At 45.1% G+C, this 17,344-nt stretch overlaps 1 protein-coding gene across 2 annotated transcripts in view; it reads left to right on the top strand.

The window, feature by feature from the left end:
- Positions 1 to 4,637: 4,637 nt before the first annotated feature.
- Positions 4,638 to 17,344, top strand: part of NATD1 (N-acetyltransferase domain containing 1) — a 53,251-nt gene continuing 40,544 nt past the window's right edge. For both annotated transcript variants that reach the window (XM_069084721.1, XM_069084720.1), the window contains exon 1: positions 4,638 to 5,013. In XM_069084721.1, the coding sequence (XP_068940822.1) occupies positions 4,917 to 5,013 (97 nt within the window). In that variant the 5' untranslated portion in view covers positions 4,638 to 4,916. The remainder of the gene's footprint in view (positions 5,014 to 17,344) is intronic.

Genomic DNA, 17,344 nt, shown 5'->3' with positions numbered 1-17,344 from the left:
TCTCCATTTCACATTGTTTTACCTTTTTTTAAAATCATGTAATAAATACTACGCATTGTTGTTTTAAAGCTACCCTGCTTTTCTGGGCTTCTTCTGAGTTTTCTTTTGTTTTCAGTTGTGCACTTTTTACTTTTTCCTCTCTCCTTACCCCACGCTAGAGAAGCCAACATTAGACACAGATATGCATTTATCTGTGTGTATGATATATGTGCACACACATTTGTAAAACCGTACTATACATACTTGTCTTTATCAGTTCTTTCTCTGAAAGTGGATGAGGACAGATTTGAACTCAGGAAGAGAAGTCTTCCTGACTCCAGAACCCGAAATCTATCTACTTCCATACCCAGATGCCCTGGAGCACCTTAAGTACCAATACACATTCATTGATTAATTGGTTTTCTAGACTAGGCCTGACTCAAGCAGTCCCCAGATAGTTTAGGTTCAATACTTCAATAAAATGAGACACACTTAAGTCACTCAACAGTTAAGGAAAGGACATTTAATTAACCAAATCAGGGGGAGGGTGTTCAACAAGGATATGCATCAAGGATGCTTGGAGTTGGCTCAGCTGAGCAAAGCTCCCTTTGCCTACCAATTGGCCAAAGTTAGTCTACCAGCCAAGCTTACAAGAAAGGCTGAAGCTCCTGTGGCTCTTGTGCTTAGGTGACCAGAAGGTGAGTCCTTTAAGCCAATCAAACCTCAAGGACAATTTCAGTACTTTTTAGGGCAAAACTAACTTACTTGGAAACTTTAAAGCACCATAAAAGTATCAGTTATTATGGTTTCCAAAGTCCTTTCTGTACACTATCTCACAGCAGTTTCAAAACCATCCCAGTGAAGTAGGTGAATTTATCGTTGCCCCTTTCTTTTCTTTTTTTTTTTTATTTTTGGAGGGGGGAAGGCAGGGCAATTGGGGTTAAGTGACTTGTTCAAGGCTACACAGCTAGTAAGTGTTAAGTGTCTGAGGCTGGATTTGATCTCAGGTCCTCCTGACTCTAGGGCCAGTGCTCTATTCACTGCACCACCTACCTTCCCCTCATTGACCTTTTCTAAGAAAAAATTTTAATTTATTTACTTTTAGTTTTCAACATTCACTTCCATAAGATTTTGAGTTTTAAATTTTCTTCCCTTCCCTCTCCTCCCCTTCCCTTCCCCCCAAAATGGAGGAAAATGTACTTCAGAGAGATTAAATTATTTGCTCAGGGTCACACAGCTAAAAGTCCAAGGTGAAATTTGAACTCAGGTCTGTCCTGACTCCTTGTCTGGTACCACATTGTACATATTAAGATTTCACATATAATAGAAACTCAGTAAGTAAATTGTTGTTGTCCAGTCGTTTCAGTTGTGTCCAACTCTTGGGGAGTTTCGGATCTTCTTGGCAGAGATATTGGAATGGTTTGCCATTTCCTTCTCCAGCTCGTTTTACAGTTGAGGAAACGGAGGCAAATAGGGTGAAGTGACTTAGCATGGGTCACACAGCTAGTAAGTGTCTGAGGTCAAATTTGAATTCAGATCTTCAAGACTCCAGGCCTGGGCCACAAAAGTCAATAAACATTTTTAAGTGCCAACTATATATACCAGGTAGGTCCTAAACAACAGAAATGCAAATATAAAAAGGAAAGAGGCAGTCCCTCTTACAAGGAGCTTACAGTCTAACGAGAAGACTGAAAAGCAGGGTAGGGGTAAGGATGAGGGGTGGGTGGGAAGGGAAAGTACTCGGCCTGGAGATATGGCAGAGAAGTCAAAGAAACCTAAAATGTGTACATCTGGATGGGAAAGAAGGAGGAAAAGGAATGGGGGTCTGAGGAAATATCTTCCCTGTCTCCCCTCTTTAAATGGAGGTTGAGGCTCCATTTTCTAATCAGAGGTGTAGAAGATGTGTATCCATCATCCCAAAGGGAACCCCCAAAGAGGACCAATGGCATCATGATTGGGCGATATCTTGGCTTGCTTATGAATTAGGCTTAAAGGAGATGGAGCTGCACAAAACTGTCAGCTTCACTCTTTCTTCCAGAGTTATTCAAGTCTAAAGATGAAAGTCAAGACAACTGGCAATGTCCCCAGGATGCAGTGAATGACCTCAGTGTCTTCAATGTCTGACCAGGTTCTGAGTGCCCTTCAATGCCTGCTTCAGCTGCCTTCACGGCCATTGGAACAAATCCCATTTATGAGGGGAGGTCTTCACATACTTGGGGCAGACCAACACTTCCAAGGTAACAAAGATAACCACCAGAAGAATATTTGGTTCAGCAAACCAAAAGACAGATTGATTGACCAAGACTGATAGCACATGACATCCCATACCCATAGCCTCTCACTGCTTCAACAAATATGTCTTTTGAAAAATACTTATTCAGTATGCTTTTATATGGTCGTTTGATCTCAGTCTGCTAGCAATGTCCTTAAGAACAAGGACTGTCATTTTCAAATCTTTATATCTTTACCACATTGCCCAGTGCCTGGAACATTGTCTATTGAATTGAATTGAGCAAGCCCTCATCCCAGGTTTCATTCTCATTTTACAGAGGACAACTGAGAGTCTCCCAGAGCATCGTTTAGTAGTTTTAGTTTAGGAGGAAGGGGTCGTAGCTGAGAAGATGAGAAAGCCTCCAAATAGATGTGGTCATTTTAAGAGTCGAATGGAATGTTATGAAAACAAAGAGACCACCTGCCCATCCAAAACCCGGGTCTCTCTCCTTTAAGGATCATGATTTTGGACAAATCACTATTTAGACCCTCAGTTTCCTTTTCTGTAAAATGAGAGATGCAGACAAGATGCCCTGTAAGCTCTTTTTCTACTCTAAGCCAGTTAGTTTTTATTAAGCACCTACCTAGTACATTTTGTTCTAGACAAAGGGCTTACAAAGACAAAAATAAAACCAATCCTGCCCTCGAGGAGCTTACATTCTTTCTACTAGAAGCAATTTATAATATGTAATTAAATTAAAAATATATACAATGCAAATGTAAGAGTTTAGAGAAACGCGCTAGGAAGGGAGGGGACCACGAAAAGCTTTTCACATCAAGTGCTCCTTCCTGGCACTTCTGACTATTCCCGGGATGGATACCCAGATGCTCTGACGTAGAGGTGGGAAGTCTGAGCTCTCGGGACATGCTGGCGGGCTCAAAGTAAATCGTGGTAGAACAGCAAATGAAACTTTTAACCATCTAAACTCCTGTTTTATCTCCAACTAATAGCACTTCCTCTTGCCGGCCATGTTTTTTATTTTTCTCTACTGTAATGATACAGGAAACTATTATATGTTTGTTGTGCTTCAGGCTCCAGGATTTGTTTGTGATGCAATTAAGTATCATGAACTAAATATAGAACATTTATATAGGCAGACCCAGTATTTTAAGGTCATAGGCAGAGGGCTTGCTGTAGACCCGGGCAGTCAGGCCAGGTCAGTTGATATTTTTTTAAGAGTGCTTTGTCTTTTTTATTTAGGGAACACCTACAATTTCTCTTTAATGTGAGCAGGTATTTGCTTCACAGGTTACATAGCCTAGCACAGTCTATCAGTCTTTTCTCTCTAATTTCTACTCATGTTTTAAAGCTCAAGTCCTATACCATGTCTCCCTAGAAGACTTCCCTGATACCCCTTGTTAGATGAGAGAGAGGGGGAAAGAGAGAGGGAGAGAGAGAGAGGAGAGGGAGGAAGAGAGAGGAAAGGGGGAAGGAGAGAGGGAGAGAGAGAGAGGGAGGGAGGGAGGGAGAGAGAATTCCCTCTCACAATTTTTTTACTCCCTACTAGAGTGGGGAGTTCGCTGAGGACAAGTTCTTTTATCTAAACATTTTATTTCCCCCATCACCTAGGATCAATCCAGTAAGCACTAATTAAGCACCTACGGTTTGCCGGGAGCTCTGCTAATCCCCAGGAACAAGATTCTCTGCACGTGTGAATTTAAATTGATTTGAACTGATTTCTCCCTCAGGTTCAGCTGGGGGGAGAGGGGGGAGAGCACCTTTGGCTGTGTTTGATGAATAGCAGTTTAAGGAGTGACATCCGCAATCCCTAAACTTCTCCAAGAAGAAAAAAAAAGACCATCGTCCCAGGTTCTTAATTTGTCTAATGAGGATAAAGTCCAGGATACGAGTCGGGTCTATAAGGGGAGGATCGATTTACCTGGGAAGGGGCGGGGGGGGGGGGGGGGGGGGGGGCAGTGAGGAGAGAAAATGATCTTTTTTTTTAAATAATTTTTTCATTCATTCATTCATTCATTTATAGCATTCTTTTTTTTAATGTTGAGTTCCAAATTCTTTCCCCCACCTCCAGCACCTCCCCCACCCATTGAGAAGGCAAGCAATATGATAATGATCCCCTTTTCATTCAACATTCCTCCTGTGGATTACAATGGTCTTTTCTGAGGAGGGTATTTTAACAGCGAAGAAGCCGCGTGTCCAAACGCTGGACACAAAGGGGGAGGGGGAGAGAACAACACACTTCAAAAAATAAAAATAAATAAAAAATAAATAATGGGTTGGAGGAGGGGGAGGGGGAGGGGTCGTAGCCGAGAAGGCGAGAAAGCCTAGGAATAGGTGCGGTGTCCCTTTAAGAGTCAAATGGAATGTATCAAAACAAAAAGGCCGCGCGCCCATTGGTCAGACGACCAGCACGTGAATTCACAGCTGATTTCCTGGCTTTTTGTTGCTGCTGCTGCTGCTGCAGCCGCCGCCGCCGCCGCCGCTGCCCCGCTGCTTGCTGCTGTGTGTCAGTTTCAAACCTCGCTCCTCCAGCTCGCGGCTCCCGGAGCGACCCTCGCGTGCCCCTGCTCCCGCTTCACCCCGAGACGCCGGAGAGGGGGCAGCACGCTGCCAGCTCCGCCCGCAGCCACTGGGGCTTCTTCCCCTCCGGCTCGGACCGACGACCCTCGAGGAACCAGAACCCACCCCCCCAAACCCGACCCCCATCATGGCACACTCTGCCCAGCTGAACATCTTGGAACAAAACTGCCCCATCGAGGTGGAACACGATCGGAAGCGGAGGCAGTTCACGGTCAAACTGAATGGTAATGTAGCGGCAGCCAAGTCTCACTTTTCTCTCATCTACCCCCCCCCCCAGTCATCGCCACCCCTCTCCCCTCCTTTTCTATCTTTTGTTTGCACGGAAAGCAAGAAGCTAGCGAGCTAATGCAAAGAGTGCCCTCTAGCTAAACCGGGACTGATTTTTTTTTTCTTAGAACCGAGTTCTCTTTCTTTCTTTTTATTATCATTTTATTTTATTTTGCAGCAGCGGTGAGGCTGGTTATGCAATGGAATTACAGTGTCAGCAGAGCAACTGGAAACCCCAAAAGGGTGGGAGGGAGGGGGGGCGGGAATGGCAGGGAGAATCTGTGAAATGTATTGAAGTCTCATCCCTGCTGGAAGGACAAGTAAGGAGTGCTCCCAGCTGATCTCCTGTTACCATCCCCCTGTCTCCGAGATCTGTGCTTTGTTTCTACCTCTGCCCTCCTGTGCCAACCAGAAGCTTGGTGGGTACACCTCTGTGCGGAGAGTGGGTGGGAAAGCACCTACCCACACAACTTGTGTTTGTAAGCAAGCTAAAGCGGTTCTCTGGGTCGTGGGTTTATTTTCAATTCCGAGTTTTAGGGTATGGACAGGGACCCCTTTCTCTCCCGACGATTTTTTTTAATCATGAAACAGGTCCCCAGACTCTTGGAGAGCTCCTTTGAGAGGCTTGCGCCCCCTCTCCCTTCCTCCCCAACTCCCACCCCCCATGGCCAGTGTGCTACAGCCTGAATCCTGACAGGTTGTAAGGTCCGAATTGCATTCCTTTCCTCTTTCAGCCCTGAGGCTACTGGTGGAAAGTCACTGAGTGTGAAAAGTTTTCTTTCTGCAATTTACACCGGGCAGGAAAGATTATCTCTCGTGCATTGTCTCTTCTAGTTCAGGTCAATAGGGGCATTTCATGGGTACATACCAAGCTGAGCAGCTTTTGAACTCTGGGTGGGAAATCCTGTGCTTATGTTTTACCTCTGAATGGAAGGGCCTGAGTGGAGCCCAGGAAAAGGCCTGGGACAGAAATACCACTTACCAAGTGTGACTTTATAAGGGGCAGGAGAGCAGAGTGGCAGAGACGGTAGAGAGAGGTGGTGTCCAGCTCAGGCAGGGCCCTTCCTTGCTCACAAGTAGGTCTTCAATAAAATGCTTGTTGAATTGAATTAAGACTGATCGCTTTTTCTGAACTTAAAGCTATTAACTTTTCTCTTGTTTTATAAAAGTTCTCACCACTTATAGAACCACCCTTTCTCTTTGAAGTCTGAGATTTGAGGCTCCCTCTTCCCCACAAACTAAGGCTTCATTCTTCTCTTAGAATTCCTTCACTACATACTACACACATGCTGGAGAGAGAAAGGATCATGGGACCCCTATTTATGAGGGTCCAGAGAAAAATGTTTTTTTCCCCAAAGTCACTTAGGCATAGTAAGTGGCAGTAGTGAAAATGAACCCCAGTCCACCGCCCATAGCTGCCCCTTACTGTATAACAGATGGTCCTGGGTCGAAGTGAACTGTCCTGTTTTTGTTAAAAAAAAAAAAAAGCCCAAATTAGGCTTTTCCAAGCCTAATTATGGGGGCACTCACAGGAAAGAGTCAAGGTGAGGGAGAAAAACAGCCCACAAGCCCCTGGAGATCAGAGACAACCCTATGATTCTGCTGGGGTTTTTGTGTTTTGTTTGTTTGTTTTTTGCAGTTAGAAGAACCACAGTTTGTTGGTGAGCACCCTAATTGTTTGTTCTAAGCATATACAGAGATGGCAGTCTGCTCACTGCATCTGGTTCAGAACTTTTCGGGTAGAAACAGTAGTCCATTTTTAGACACACAGAAATTGTAGGCAGGGATGCAAAAAAAAGAAAGGAAAGAGAAAAAAAAGTTTTGTTTTGTTTTTAAATTGATGCGGCCCTGGAATCGGCCCCTGGAGACAGCTTCAATCAGAGAGTCAGACTGGTTCACAGGGATATTTCTAAACTTTCTCCTCCCTTTCTTTCCCTTCCCCCACTTCAGACCACTAATTATAAAGTGTACTACCTAAGTCAGCCTCGGTGAAGAGAAAGCAAGACAAATCCAGGGGGCCAGACAAGGGTTTGTTGAGAGAGTGATTAAAGACTGTGAATAAAAGGCAAGAAATCAAACAGAGAGCTAGCCTGGCTTGAGTCCAGAACAGAGACACCAAATTCTCTTTGGCCCACATCTGACTATTACTGCCCGTAGGTGGTTATTTCAGATTGATTGGCTTATACCACCATGTGCCAGTCACTGTCCAGAACTTTACCAAGGGTTTGTCCTCCAGGACCTTCCAGACCCCGAGTAGCAATTGGATAAGCCCCTCCCCATCTTCCTGGGCCTCGATTATCCCAGCTGCTACAGGGAAAGAAAATGATAGAGGAGATTGTATGCAGCTGAAATGCCTGTCAAAAATACAAGGCTTCTGGCCTTACAAGGATGGTTGTTGAATGAATGAATGGCTTTTTGTGAGCCAAGCACTTTGTAGACCCTAAAGCAGCCTTATCCCAAAGTACCCAGGGCAGGAGAGGGGGACAGTTGTCTGCCTAAATAATTTCCATCACGGCCCATTTCCTGAGCCAGCACTCCCCCTGACATCCTTGTTTCCTCTCTCGGGGAGGAACCAAGGAAGTCTGCTCCACATGGGGGCCTCTGGTGCTGCTCTGGCTTCTGGCTCCCTGTAGGAATGGAAGCTGTGGAGTTATAGAATGTCAGAGTTGGCAGGGACCTCAGAGGTCAACCAGCCTGACCCCCCCCATTTTATTTGCAATTAAAAAATTTTTTTTTATTTTATATTTTTATATTTTACTTTTTTATTGCAAATTTAGTCATCAAATATTTCCATATGCAAAGAAGAGCAAGGAAGATGGTTGTATGTGAAACTGTCAAGTTCTATTATAGACAGGTGTGTTTGAAGACAAACAGACACATGTGCAATGCACACCTATGCACGTGCCCCCAAAAGGCAGCATAGTTTTAAACCACTAAAGGTTGAAACTGCACTAAGGCTTTTTGGAATGTCCTTCATAATTTAACAAGGTAGTAGTAATGAAGGAAACAGGCCTAGGATAGGGAGGGGGCTTTCCCAAGGTAAGAGTGAATTCTTGTCACAGCCGAGAGCAGAACCAGGGTCCTTGCTTTTCACTAAGTAATAAAAAACCCAAACCCAAGAGCCAGGAGGCTGGTTTTTGCTATCATTAAACATTCATCAATTCTACAAGTGTGAGTAAAACTGGTCCTTAGATTGGAGGCCTTTGTCTAATGGGCGAAATTGAGAGAAATTTCTGTACTTAAGAGTGAGTGGCTTTCCAGGGAGACTGACTCTATCCCTACAATTCACATTGATCGTGATTTAGGAATTCTTATTACTTTATCCTGGAAAGGCATCTAAGCATAATGGATAGACGTTTGGGCTTGGGGTCAGGAAGACAAGGGTTTGATTCCTACCTGAGACACTAGACATCTGTCAGTCAGTGTGATCTTAGGTAAATTATCTAACCTGTCTCAGCCTCAGTTTCCTCAACTGTAGAATGAAAATGATAATAAAAGCACTAACTCCACAATTTCCAACAAAATGATAGATATAAAAGTGCTTTGTGAATCTTAAAGCTAATGCTGATATATGTTAGCTGTGACTGTAATTACCAGGGAGACCTAACTCAAAGAATGGCATTGTCTTGCCAGAGGCCCTCCTGAGAAAAGCATTAAGAATTCTTGGATCCCTTCTCTCTGCCTGGTTCCTGGTTCCTTTGGTTGTACATGAGTTCCCTGCAAATCTGAATCTGCTCATTGGGCTTTGGTTTCTTCACTCCTTGATTGAGAAGATTGGAATCAATGACCTCTAAAGACCCTCCCAGGCCTGCCATTTTAGGATGCAGAAGCTTGGCTTAAAGAGAGTGCTTCCTCTGATCTGTCCAGCCATGCCCTATGGCTGCTTACTTACTAGGGTGAGTCAGGATTTATGCTGGTCAAGTAAGTGGTCAGGAATGCTCCCTGGGTCTTCCCAGCAGACTGGTAGAAGCATATGTGCATATTTAATTGCCAGAGATGTATTATGTACCTTCTACGCACAGAGCACCACGTAAGGGGATAGGTGAGCTGATACCTAAGTTTGTAGTGTAATTGGGGAGCTGATCTGAAAAGATAACCTAGTACCACTAGTAGATGGTAGCTTGTCATGAGTAAGTGGCCATGAGGCATTGTGCCTTCCCCTAGAAGATCAGAGGAAGTGATGGAGATGGTGACGTAATGCAAAGGAGAGTGGATTTGGAGTAAGAGGACCTGGGTTCGAGTCATGGTTCTCCCTGTTAAAAGGGTTGGAGTAAATGGCTTCGAAGGTCCCTTTTATCTTTAAAGCTCTGATCCTACAATAGGTCAGTAAGGGATGTAATAGTCAAGGAAGGCTTCCTGGAAGAAGTGGAACTTGGGCCGAGGCTTAGACTGTATAAGCCCAGAAGAGACGGGCAAGACCTTCTAGGTAGGGAAGTAATATGGGCCAGGGGGCAGAGGAGATACTCCATATGCTTTAAGGGCCAGTGATGATTTAGGAAGGCTGGCTGGCTCACCTTAGATCAGAGGTATCGGCCTGTGTGACTGGCCACACTAAGTAGAACTTAGCTGATGTTGATATGTGGCCCGCAGGGAACCTTATGTGCAGGTTAGTGCCCCCCCCTTCTGTTTTGAATTTGACATCACTTCCCTAGATGTATAAGAAGCTAGGGGACAAACTTTGAGTCATATTCCTTTTTTTATCCTTGGCATAATGCTTAATACTGAAAATGGTGCCAGTGAATGTAGAAAAAGTGCCTTGGGGTTTGATTTCTTTTTTCTTTTTGGAGGGGGGAAGGTAGGGCAATTGGGGTTAAGCGATTTGCCCAAGGTCACACAGCTAGTTTTTTGTGTTAAGTGTCTGAGGTCGGATTTGAACTCAGGTCCTCCTGATTCCAGGGCCTGCACTCCTCTCTCTGTGCCACCTAGCCACCCCAGGGTTTGATTTCTAAAGGGTCTTAATCCCAAAAGCTCAAAACTGAACTGAGACTTCTGGGATACCTTGTATTCTCTGCTGGCACTTATGACTGGTAAAGATCTTGTGGGCAGAGGGTATGGCTGTCAATGTTTGTAAAATGTGTTTGTTGAGTTGAATTAAATGTGGATGTTCCTAAAATATTGACAAGAGGCCGAGCCAGGGCAAAGATTGGGGCAAATGGTAATGATGCCAACCAGAAATGATTGAGACTTGATGTTGGTAGCCAAGTAGTGATCGATGCCTTTATGTGGTGTGCCCCCTTAGAGTGTCAGCACCTGAAGGAAGCTGAGATCCTCTAGCCAGCCACCCTCATGTTACAGATTAAATAACTGAGACCCAGAAAGGATGGATAAGTGACTTTTCTAAGGTCACGGTGTAAGTTAGAAGCAGCTGGATAGAGCATTGGGCCTGGAGTCAGGAAGACCTGAGTTCCAATCCAGCCCCAGACACTTAGTAGCTGTGTGACTCTGAGCAAGTCACTTAACCACAGTTTGCCTCAGTTTCCACAACTGTAAAACGGGGATATTGATACTAGTAGCGCATACCTCCCAGGGTTATGGTGATTGTCAGAGGAGATGATATTTGTACTAACTGCTTAGTACAGTCCCTGGTACTATATAAGTTGTTATCTTCCCTCACCCAGTGGTAGAGCTATAGACCTAGAGTGTAAGTCCCCTGAGAGCAGGGACAGTTGTTTTGTTGTCTTTGGGGGTGCAGTGCTGGGCACATAGAAGATGCTTGTGTTTGGGGACTGATCTGGGCTGGTAAACACAATGGAAGAGGGAAAAAAGAAAAGAAAGGCTTGTGGATGAAGAGAGCCAGGTCTCCTGCCCTTTAGACTGGGATGTTCCCCACCACACCTCACTGCCATCCCTGGCACAAGGCAGGAAATGGTCAGGTGCTAGGTGAGTAAGTGAATAAATGTTTTGGATTCAAGGAAGAGCCTGTTTTTGTTTGGTGCCATTTGGGGGATAGCCTGGGAAGGCAAAAATATTTGCTTGTCTCAGGTGAGAATCCAGCCTTTTGGGCTATCACAGACTCTGAGTTCCCAGTGGAGCTGAATGGGTGGAAGGGGGCTCCCGTTGAAGTCACCAAAACCCAGCATCAGACTGGGAAATGCCCTGCACCTGAGGGAGCTATGGCAGCCGGTTGTTAAGCAGCTCATGATCTCTGGAACACCCCAGCAAGGTCAATGCAACAAAAATGTATTAAGCACCTACTGCATGCATAGTACCTGAAGGTGCTAGGGATAAACAGCCCAAAGCAAAGGCACTTACATCCTCCTGTCCCACTGATTGGCCAGGAGGGCACAGAACCAGAATTCTAGAATGTTAGAGCTACAAGAAGCTGGGATAATGGAGTCTGGGTGTGAGTTCAGGCACTCACAGTTACTAGATATATAACCACAAGCAAATTACTTAAATTTTCTTCACTTTTTTAATGGAAACTCTAATACCTGCACTACCTATATCGAGGTGTTGTTGCAAGGAGATTGTTTTTGTAAACCTAACAGGGCTACAGAAACCTGGGCTGCTGTCAATCAGTAAACTTTTAGTAAGCACCTCCTGTGTACCAGGTATTTTTCGAAGCTCTGGAGATACAAAAGAAAGCCACCACTGCCCCTGCCTCAAAGACCTCAGGTACAGTCTGGGAAGATGGGCGTAGAAGGGAGCTGGAGGGTAGGGAAGGGATTGTTAGCATCTGGTCCAACTCTTTCCATTTGCAGGTAAGGAGATAGAACTCAGTAGCTGTGTGACCTTGGGCAAGTCATTTTTCTCTGCCTCAGTTTCCTCATTTGTAAAATGAGCCAGAGAAGGAAATGGGAAAGCACTCCAGTATTTTTGCCAAGAAAACCCCAAATGGGGTCATGGAGAGTTGGACACAATTGAAATGACCAAATATTACAACAAAGTAAAATCTAAAAGAGAGGATTGACTTGGTATGGGTACTTAGGGGCAGAGCTGAGACTTGCATGAAGATCAGTGGTTCTTCAGGTGTGGAACTGATGGCCAGGCTGTAAATAACCCCCTTGGCTAGGCCATGGGCACACAGGTGAACCCCCTCTTCTCTCCTTTCCTGTCTCTCCTCCATGCCTGGAGCTAAAAGTCCCCTTCCTGGGATGTTTGCACTGCCTCTGCTGGTGTGCCGTCCCCATGTGTCTATTTTCTCTCCATAGGAACATTTGGCTGCCCCAGGAGTATCAGTACAGGGAGAGAGAGAATCATTCATGCACAGAGTTTCTCCCTTTCCGTCCCCTCCCAGCCCCACCCCAAAGCAAGCAGCTCCTGTGGGCACTTCTCCAGAACCTCTGGTTCCCTTCCTTACCAGAACCTGTTTTTTTTATTTGTTTGTTTACTTCTCTGCACACCCACCTGCCCTGGTAACTTCAGGTTGATGTTTAAAGTGATGCCAGACCAAGCCAGCTGTGTGGCTGTGGCAGGCTGGGTGGAAGGAGAAGTGAATGGGGATGGTTGAAAGGTACAGGGAAAGGCCCTGCCTTTGTCGAGGAGGCAGCCTGGGGGGAGTGGATGGAGAGCTGGAGTCCCAAGCACCTGGGTTCCAATTCTACCAAGACATGTACTGGCTGTGTACCCGGGAGGACTCCTTAACCTCTGTTTCCTCACCAGTCAGATCTGACCTCAAAACCGGGCAGAGCTAGGGTCAGGTCCTGCCTCTGACACATCCATACCAGCCAGCTCCCTCTGCCCTGGGCCCTCATCCTTTCAGTGCCCCCCAAAAGTTCTCTAAGGCCATCACTTGCTGAGTTAAACTGATACAAGTGGTTCCTTCCCTCAGTGCCATCTTCTGGTCTGCATCTAAAAATAAAGGTGAAAAACAGCTGGAACATCTAACTCCTGGGGTTAGTGTCAGGCTCAAATGAGGCAGCTATGTGTCCTTGGGGAGAATTGAGAAGACCTGAGTTCAGATCCTGCCTCAGGCACTTACCAGCTGTGTGGCCTCAGGCAAGTCAATCCACCTGTTCTGCAGTGATAATTTTCACAAAAATGAGGTTAATAATAGCACCTACCAATAACAATAATAGTAATAATGATAGCACCTGAGAATTAACTGAGATAACATTTGTAAGGGCCTTAGCAAACCTTAAAGGGACATATACTCTCTGTTTCTGTCTCTCTCTGTCTCTCTCTCCCACCTCCATTTGAGCATCATAACAATCCCGAGAGATAGGGAGGGAGGGAATTATTCTGGCCCTTTTAAGGGCAGGGCTCAGGAATGCCATCTCTGGACCTGTCCCACCAGACCCTCCTGCTGTATGGTGACCAAGCTGAGATAACCACTCATTCCAGTGACTTCTGCCCAGTCTGAGGAGCTGCCACTGGCTCCCCACACACCATGGTGTCAGCTGGAGAGGGGTGCCCTGTGATGCCACCAAAACTGGGCTGTGCCCACAATGCTGGGAGGGCGTGATAGCTCTATCGGAAGGCACAGCTGCCTCTGTGCTCTTCTGCTCTACACAGAACAGGGGCATTCAGAAACTGGGAGGGAGCCTAATCATTGACGGGCTGAGGCCTCACCCCTGCCCTCTTGGGCCTCTTCTCCCTTAGCTGTGCAAGGTGTGCCCCCTGGATGTCCAGCCAAGGAAGCCGCTTCCTGAGCCGTGGGTACTTTCTCACCAGTTTTTCTTGGAATAGGTAGCGAGCTCCTCATCCCTGGGAGTGTTCCAGTAGAGAATGCATGATCACCAGTCAGGGAGGCCATAGAAATTATACTGGGTTGTTGTTTTTTGTTTTTAATTTTTTTTTATTTGTTTTGTTTCTCTGCACACCCCCCTGCCCTGGCACCTTCAGATGTCTAAAGTGATCACCCTGCCAGGCCAAGCCAGGTGTGTGACTGTGGCAGGCTGGGTGGATAGAAGAGTCAGTGGGGATGGTTGGATCAAGCTGGGTTTGATGGGTGCAGGGACAGACCCTTTAGGGGGAGGCAGCCTAGGGTGGGTGGATAGTGACTTAGAATGCTTTCTGACTGATGTCTGCCTGGAAGATTCTTCTAGCCAGGTGCTAGGTTTGGTCAGACTTCCTCTGGTGGTTTCATTTAATAAAACAATGTGAGCTAACTACCTTTTAAACTTCACCCTGTTTTTGTTCCATTCTGTATTTAGGATGGCCAAGGGGTCACTAAGATTTCCTCTCATGGGAAAGGACCAACTCTTTCCTGAAGCAGCTAGGTGGCCCTGGGCCTAGAGTCAGAAAGACCTGAATTCTAATGCAATCTCAGGCCCTTCTTGGCATTGTGATCCTGGGCAAGTCTGCCTCAGTTTCCTCAACTGTAAAATGGGGGTGATAATAATAGCCTCCCAGGATTGTTGAGAAGATCAAATGATAATACAGTTGTAGAGTGCTTAGCGCAATGCGTCCCACACCGCAGGGTTAATAGATGCTTGTTTTCTACCTCCCTGAGCCCTTTTCCCTAGAGAGAAAAGGATGTGGGAGACCCTGAATATATTGGGGGAAGAGAGAAGAGACTCCTCCAGAGTATAGACAGTCTCAAGGTGGGCAAAATCATTCAGCACCCACAGAGTACATTTCTGGGGAGCTGTGTGGTTTTGTCCTTTCTCAAAGAAGACCATCAGGGTCCCATCAGGGAGGTAATACTCTGACTTGCAGGTGAATGGGATTTAAGTGAGGAAGGGCCGTGCAAAGTCACCAGCCTCACTTTTTCCTCCAGAGCCATCTGAGTCCAGTGGCCAGATATAGATCAGGACAATTGAAGAATATAGGAATCTGCCCAAAGAAGAGGTTCTGTTAGCCAGTCTCTACAGACGCTTCCAGATCTAGCCATGGCTGGGGAAGGGGGTGTGGAATGCAGAAGTGTAGCATGATCTAGGGGAAAGAAGGATGAATTTAGCATCAGGAACACCTGGGTTCTAGACCCAACTGCCCTTTTACTGGCATTGTGACCTGGGGGAAATCCCTTTATTTCTCTAAGCTTTGGTTTGCTTATGTGCAAATGGGTATAATACAGCTTTTACTACTTACCTCAACAGGGTGGATATAAAGAAAGCATTTTGTAGATTGTCACGGTTGAGTATTTCAAGGACTACTTATGGATAGTCTCTCTGCCAGTACAGATCACAACCCCTGTTCACCTTAGTGAATGACCATTGTGAGTGTTGTGGCCAACAAAGAAGGATTCATCGTGAATATCTGTGTTTGAAAACTGAATTCTACAGAAATCTGAGCTGATTTTATTTAGAGCTTTCAGGCCAGGGATGTGTTACAGCAACCTCAAAGAGAAGAGCCGGTTGTTAAATTTTTAGTATGAGCATTTGCACCCTGGTAATCAGAGCATATCAGAGTTTAGTGTATTGTTTTGTTGGTTGTCTAGACTTAGGAAACTGATGGAGAAAATGTTAGCAATGCAGATTAAAGTTACCAGTGTGTCACTTGTACAATTTTTTTTTCCTTCTGGAGATCTGATTGTTAAACATTTACCAGCATGCCCCTCCCTGCTTTAAGGTGTGGTACTTGCCCTCCTGGAGTATAAAGTCTAATGGGGAGCTGGGGGACAACATGGAAAAGACAAAAAAAAAAAAATACAAGATACTGGGAAAACCCAGGTTCTTTTGCATTTTGTTCCAAAAGACCAGCAGTGGCCTGAACCCCTGGAAACTGCCCGATGACTTGTCTCTGCAGGAATTTTGTGGCCTGCTTTGTTGCCCCCACATGGAGCTAGGAGCTGCAGAAGGCTGGGCCAGGCTTCTCTGGGAGGGCCCTGAAATAGCCTCCTGTGTCCTTTCTCAGCACAGGCTGTGTGTGTCTAATTAAACCCCTAACAGGTGGCTGGCTGCTCATGGAGACTCGGCCAGCACTCTGCTCCTTCCCAGGGGATGGAGACAAGGGCTGAACCAGAGAGAGGCTTATCTTCATTTGACTGCTGGACCTAGAAGCAGAAAAAGCTGAGGTCCAGGCCTGCCTCTGATACTTATTAACAGTATGACCATGGACAAGTCAAAAGCACCGCCTAGAGCTCCCAGAGTGGGGAAAAGCCCCAGGGCAGGGACTTTGGAAGTGCCAAAGCTCAGGCCAGGACAGCCCAGGTACCCAGACCTCCAAAGTACTGAGCAATCTTGTCCTCAGACACCAGACAGGGACCTGAAGAAGAACCTCAAAGATCCAGCAGGGTTTAACCCTAAAAGAGAAAATAATTCCACAATAGCTGAAAGCAGAGGGTCAAAGGAAAAAAACTCATTTTCTACGAATATACAGAAGAAATGAAGCGAGAGATAAAAACTGAAATAAATACTCCCGAGGAAAGAACTGGAAGGAGAATAAGTAGCTTAGAAGAGAAACTTTACCCCCAAAATAGACTCCATGTAAATTATAATAGGCCAAATCAATGACTCTTTGAGCCAAAAAATATTTGAACAAAAATCAAGACTGGGGAAAAAAGCCCAGAAGGAAATATAAGATACCTGACATAAAAAACACCTGACCTGAAAAAATAGGTCAAGGGGAGATACTTTTAAGAGTCACTGAATTGAAAATTAGAGTTGTTTTTTTTTAAAGCCTGGGTACTATATTAGAGAAATCAGAAATTAAAATTGCCCAGATCAATTAGAACCAGAGGATAAATATACAGAATCTACCAATCATCTCCTGAAAGGAACCCCAAAAGAAATAGTCAAAGGAATATCATGGCCAAAATCTAGAGCTCTCACAGAAAAAGAATACTAGAAATATCTACAAAGAAGCAATTAAAGTACCACAATCATGCAAGACTTAGCAACTTCTGGCTGGTGTTTTGTACAGTTCTAGGGTGAAAGAAGTCACATACTTTAGATTTACATTAGATTTCTTGATAATTATTCAGTCCAGTGTGAACTTTAGCGTTTGGCAAGAAGTCCCCTCCCCCTATGGAATTTTCTAATTTTGTGTCTTCCCTTACATCAGACCTCTTCCTCTCTCCCCCTCCACAACGCCCCACCTTTCCAAAGTCAAGGCAGGAAAAAACCATCCATCACCTGAGCAGTGCCAGGAGATCCGTGGAAAGTTACTTTCATCTGGTGCAGGGGGTGTCCTCAGAGGAAAATAAATCCTGGCCAGAAAAGATAGAATTATATGTATTTTTTTCCCCAAAATTTTATTTTAGACTCAACACCAGAACAAAATATTAGAACTTAAATACAAAGTTAGAAAGAAAAAAAAAACATGTCATTTGCATAGCAGAACATCAGAGGATTCAAAACATATAACAATAAATTTTCATTTCAAGAAAGCCTATAGGATAAATAATACTTTTTGTGTTGAGAACTAACCATCTTTGCTTTCTTGTGAGTCTTCTTTTGTTCTCTG

This window comes from Petaurus breviceps, unplaced genomic scaffold (genome assembly GCF_028583685.1).
Source record: "Petaurus breviceps papuanus isolate PSGF00001 unplaced genomic scaffold, PetGlider_PUasm1.0 175, whole genome shotgun sequence".
Lineage (NCBI taxonomy): Eukaryota > Metazoa > Chordata > Mammalia > Diprotodontia > Petauridae > Petaurus > Petaurus breviceps.
The sequence above is the reverse complement of the archived record's forward strand: the minus strand, read 5'-3'. Positions and strand labels throughout refer to the sequence as shown.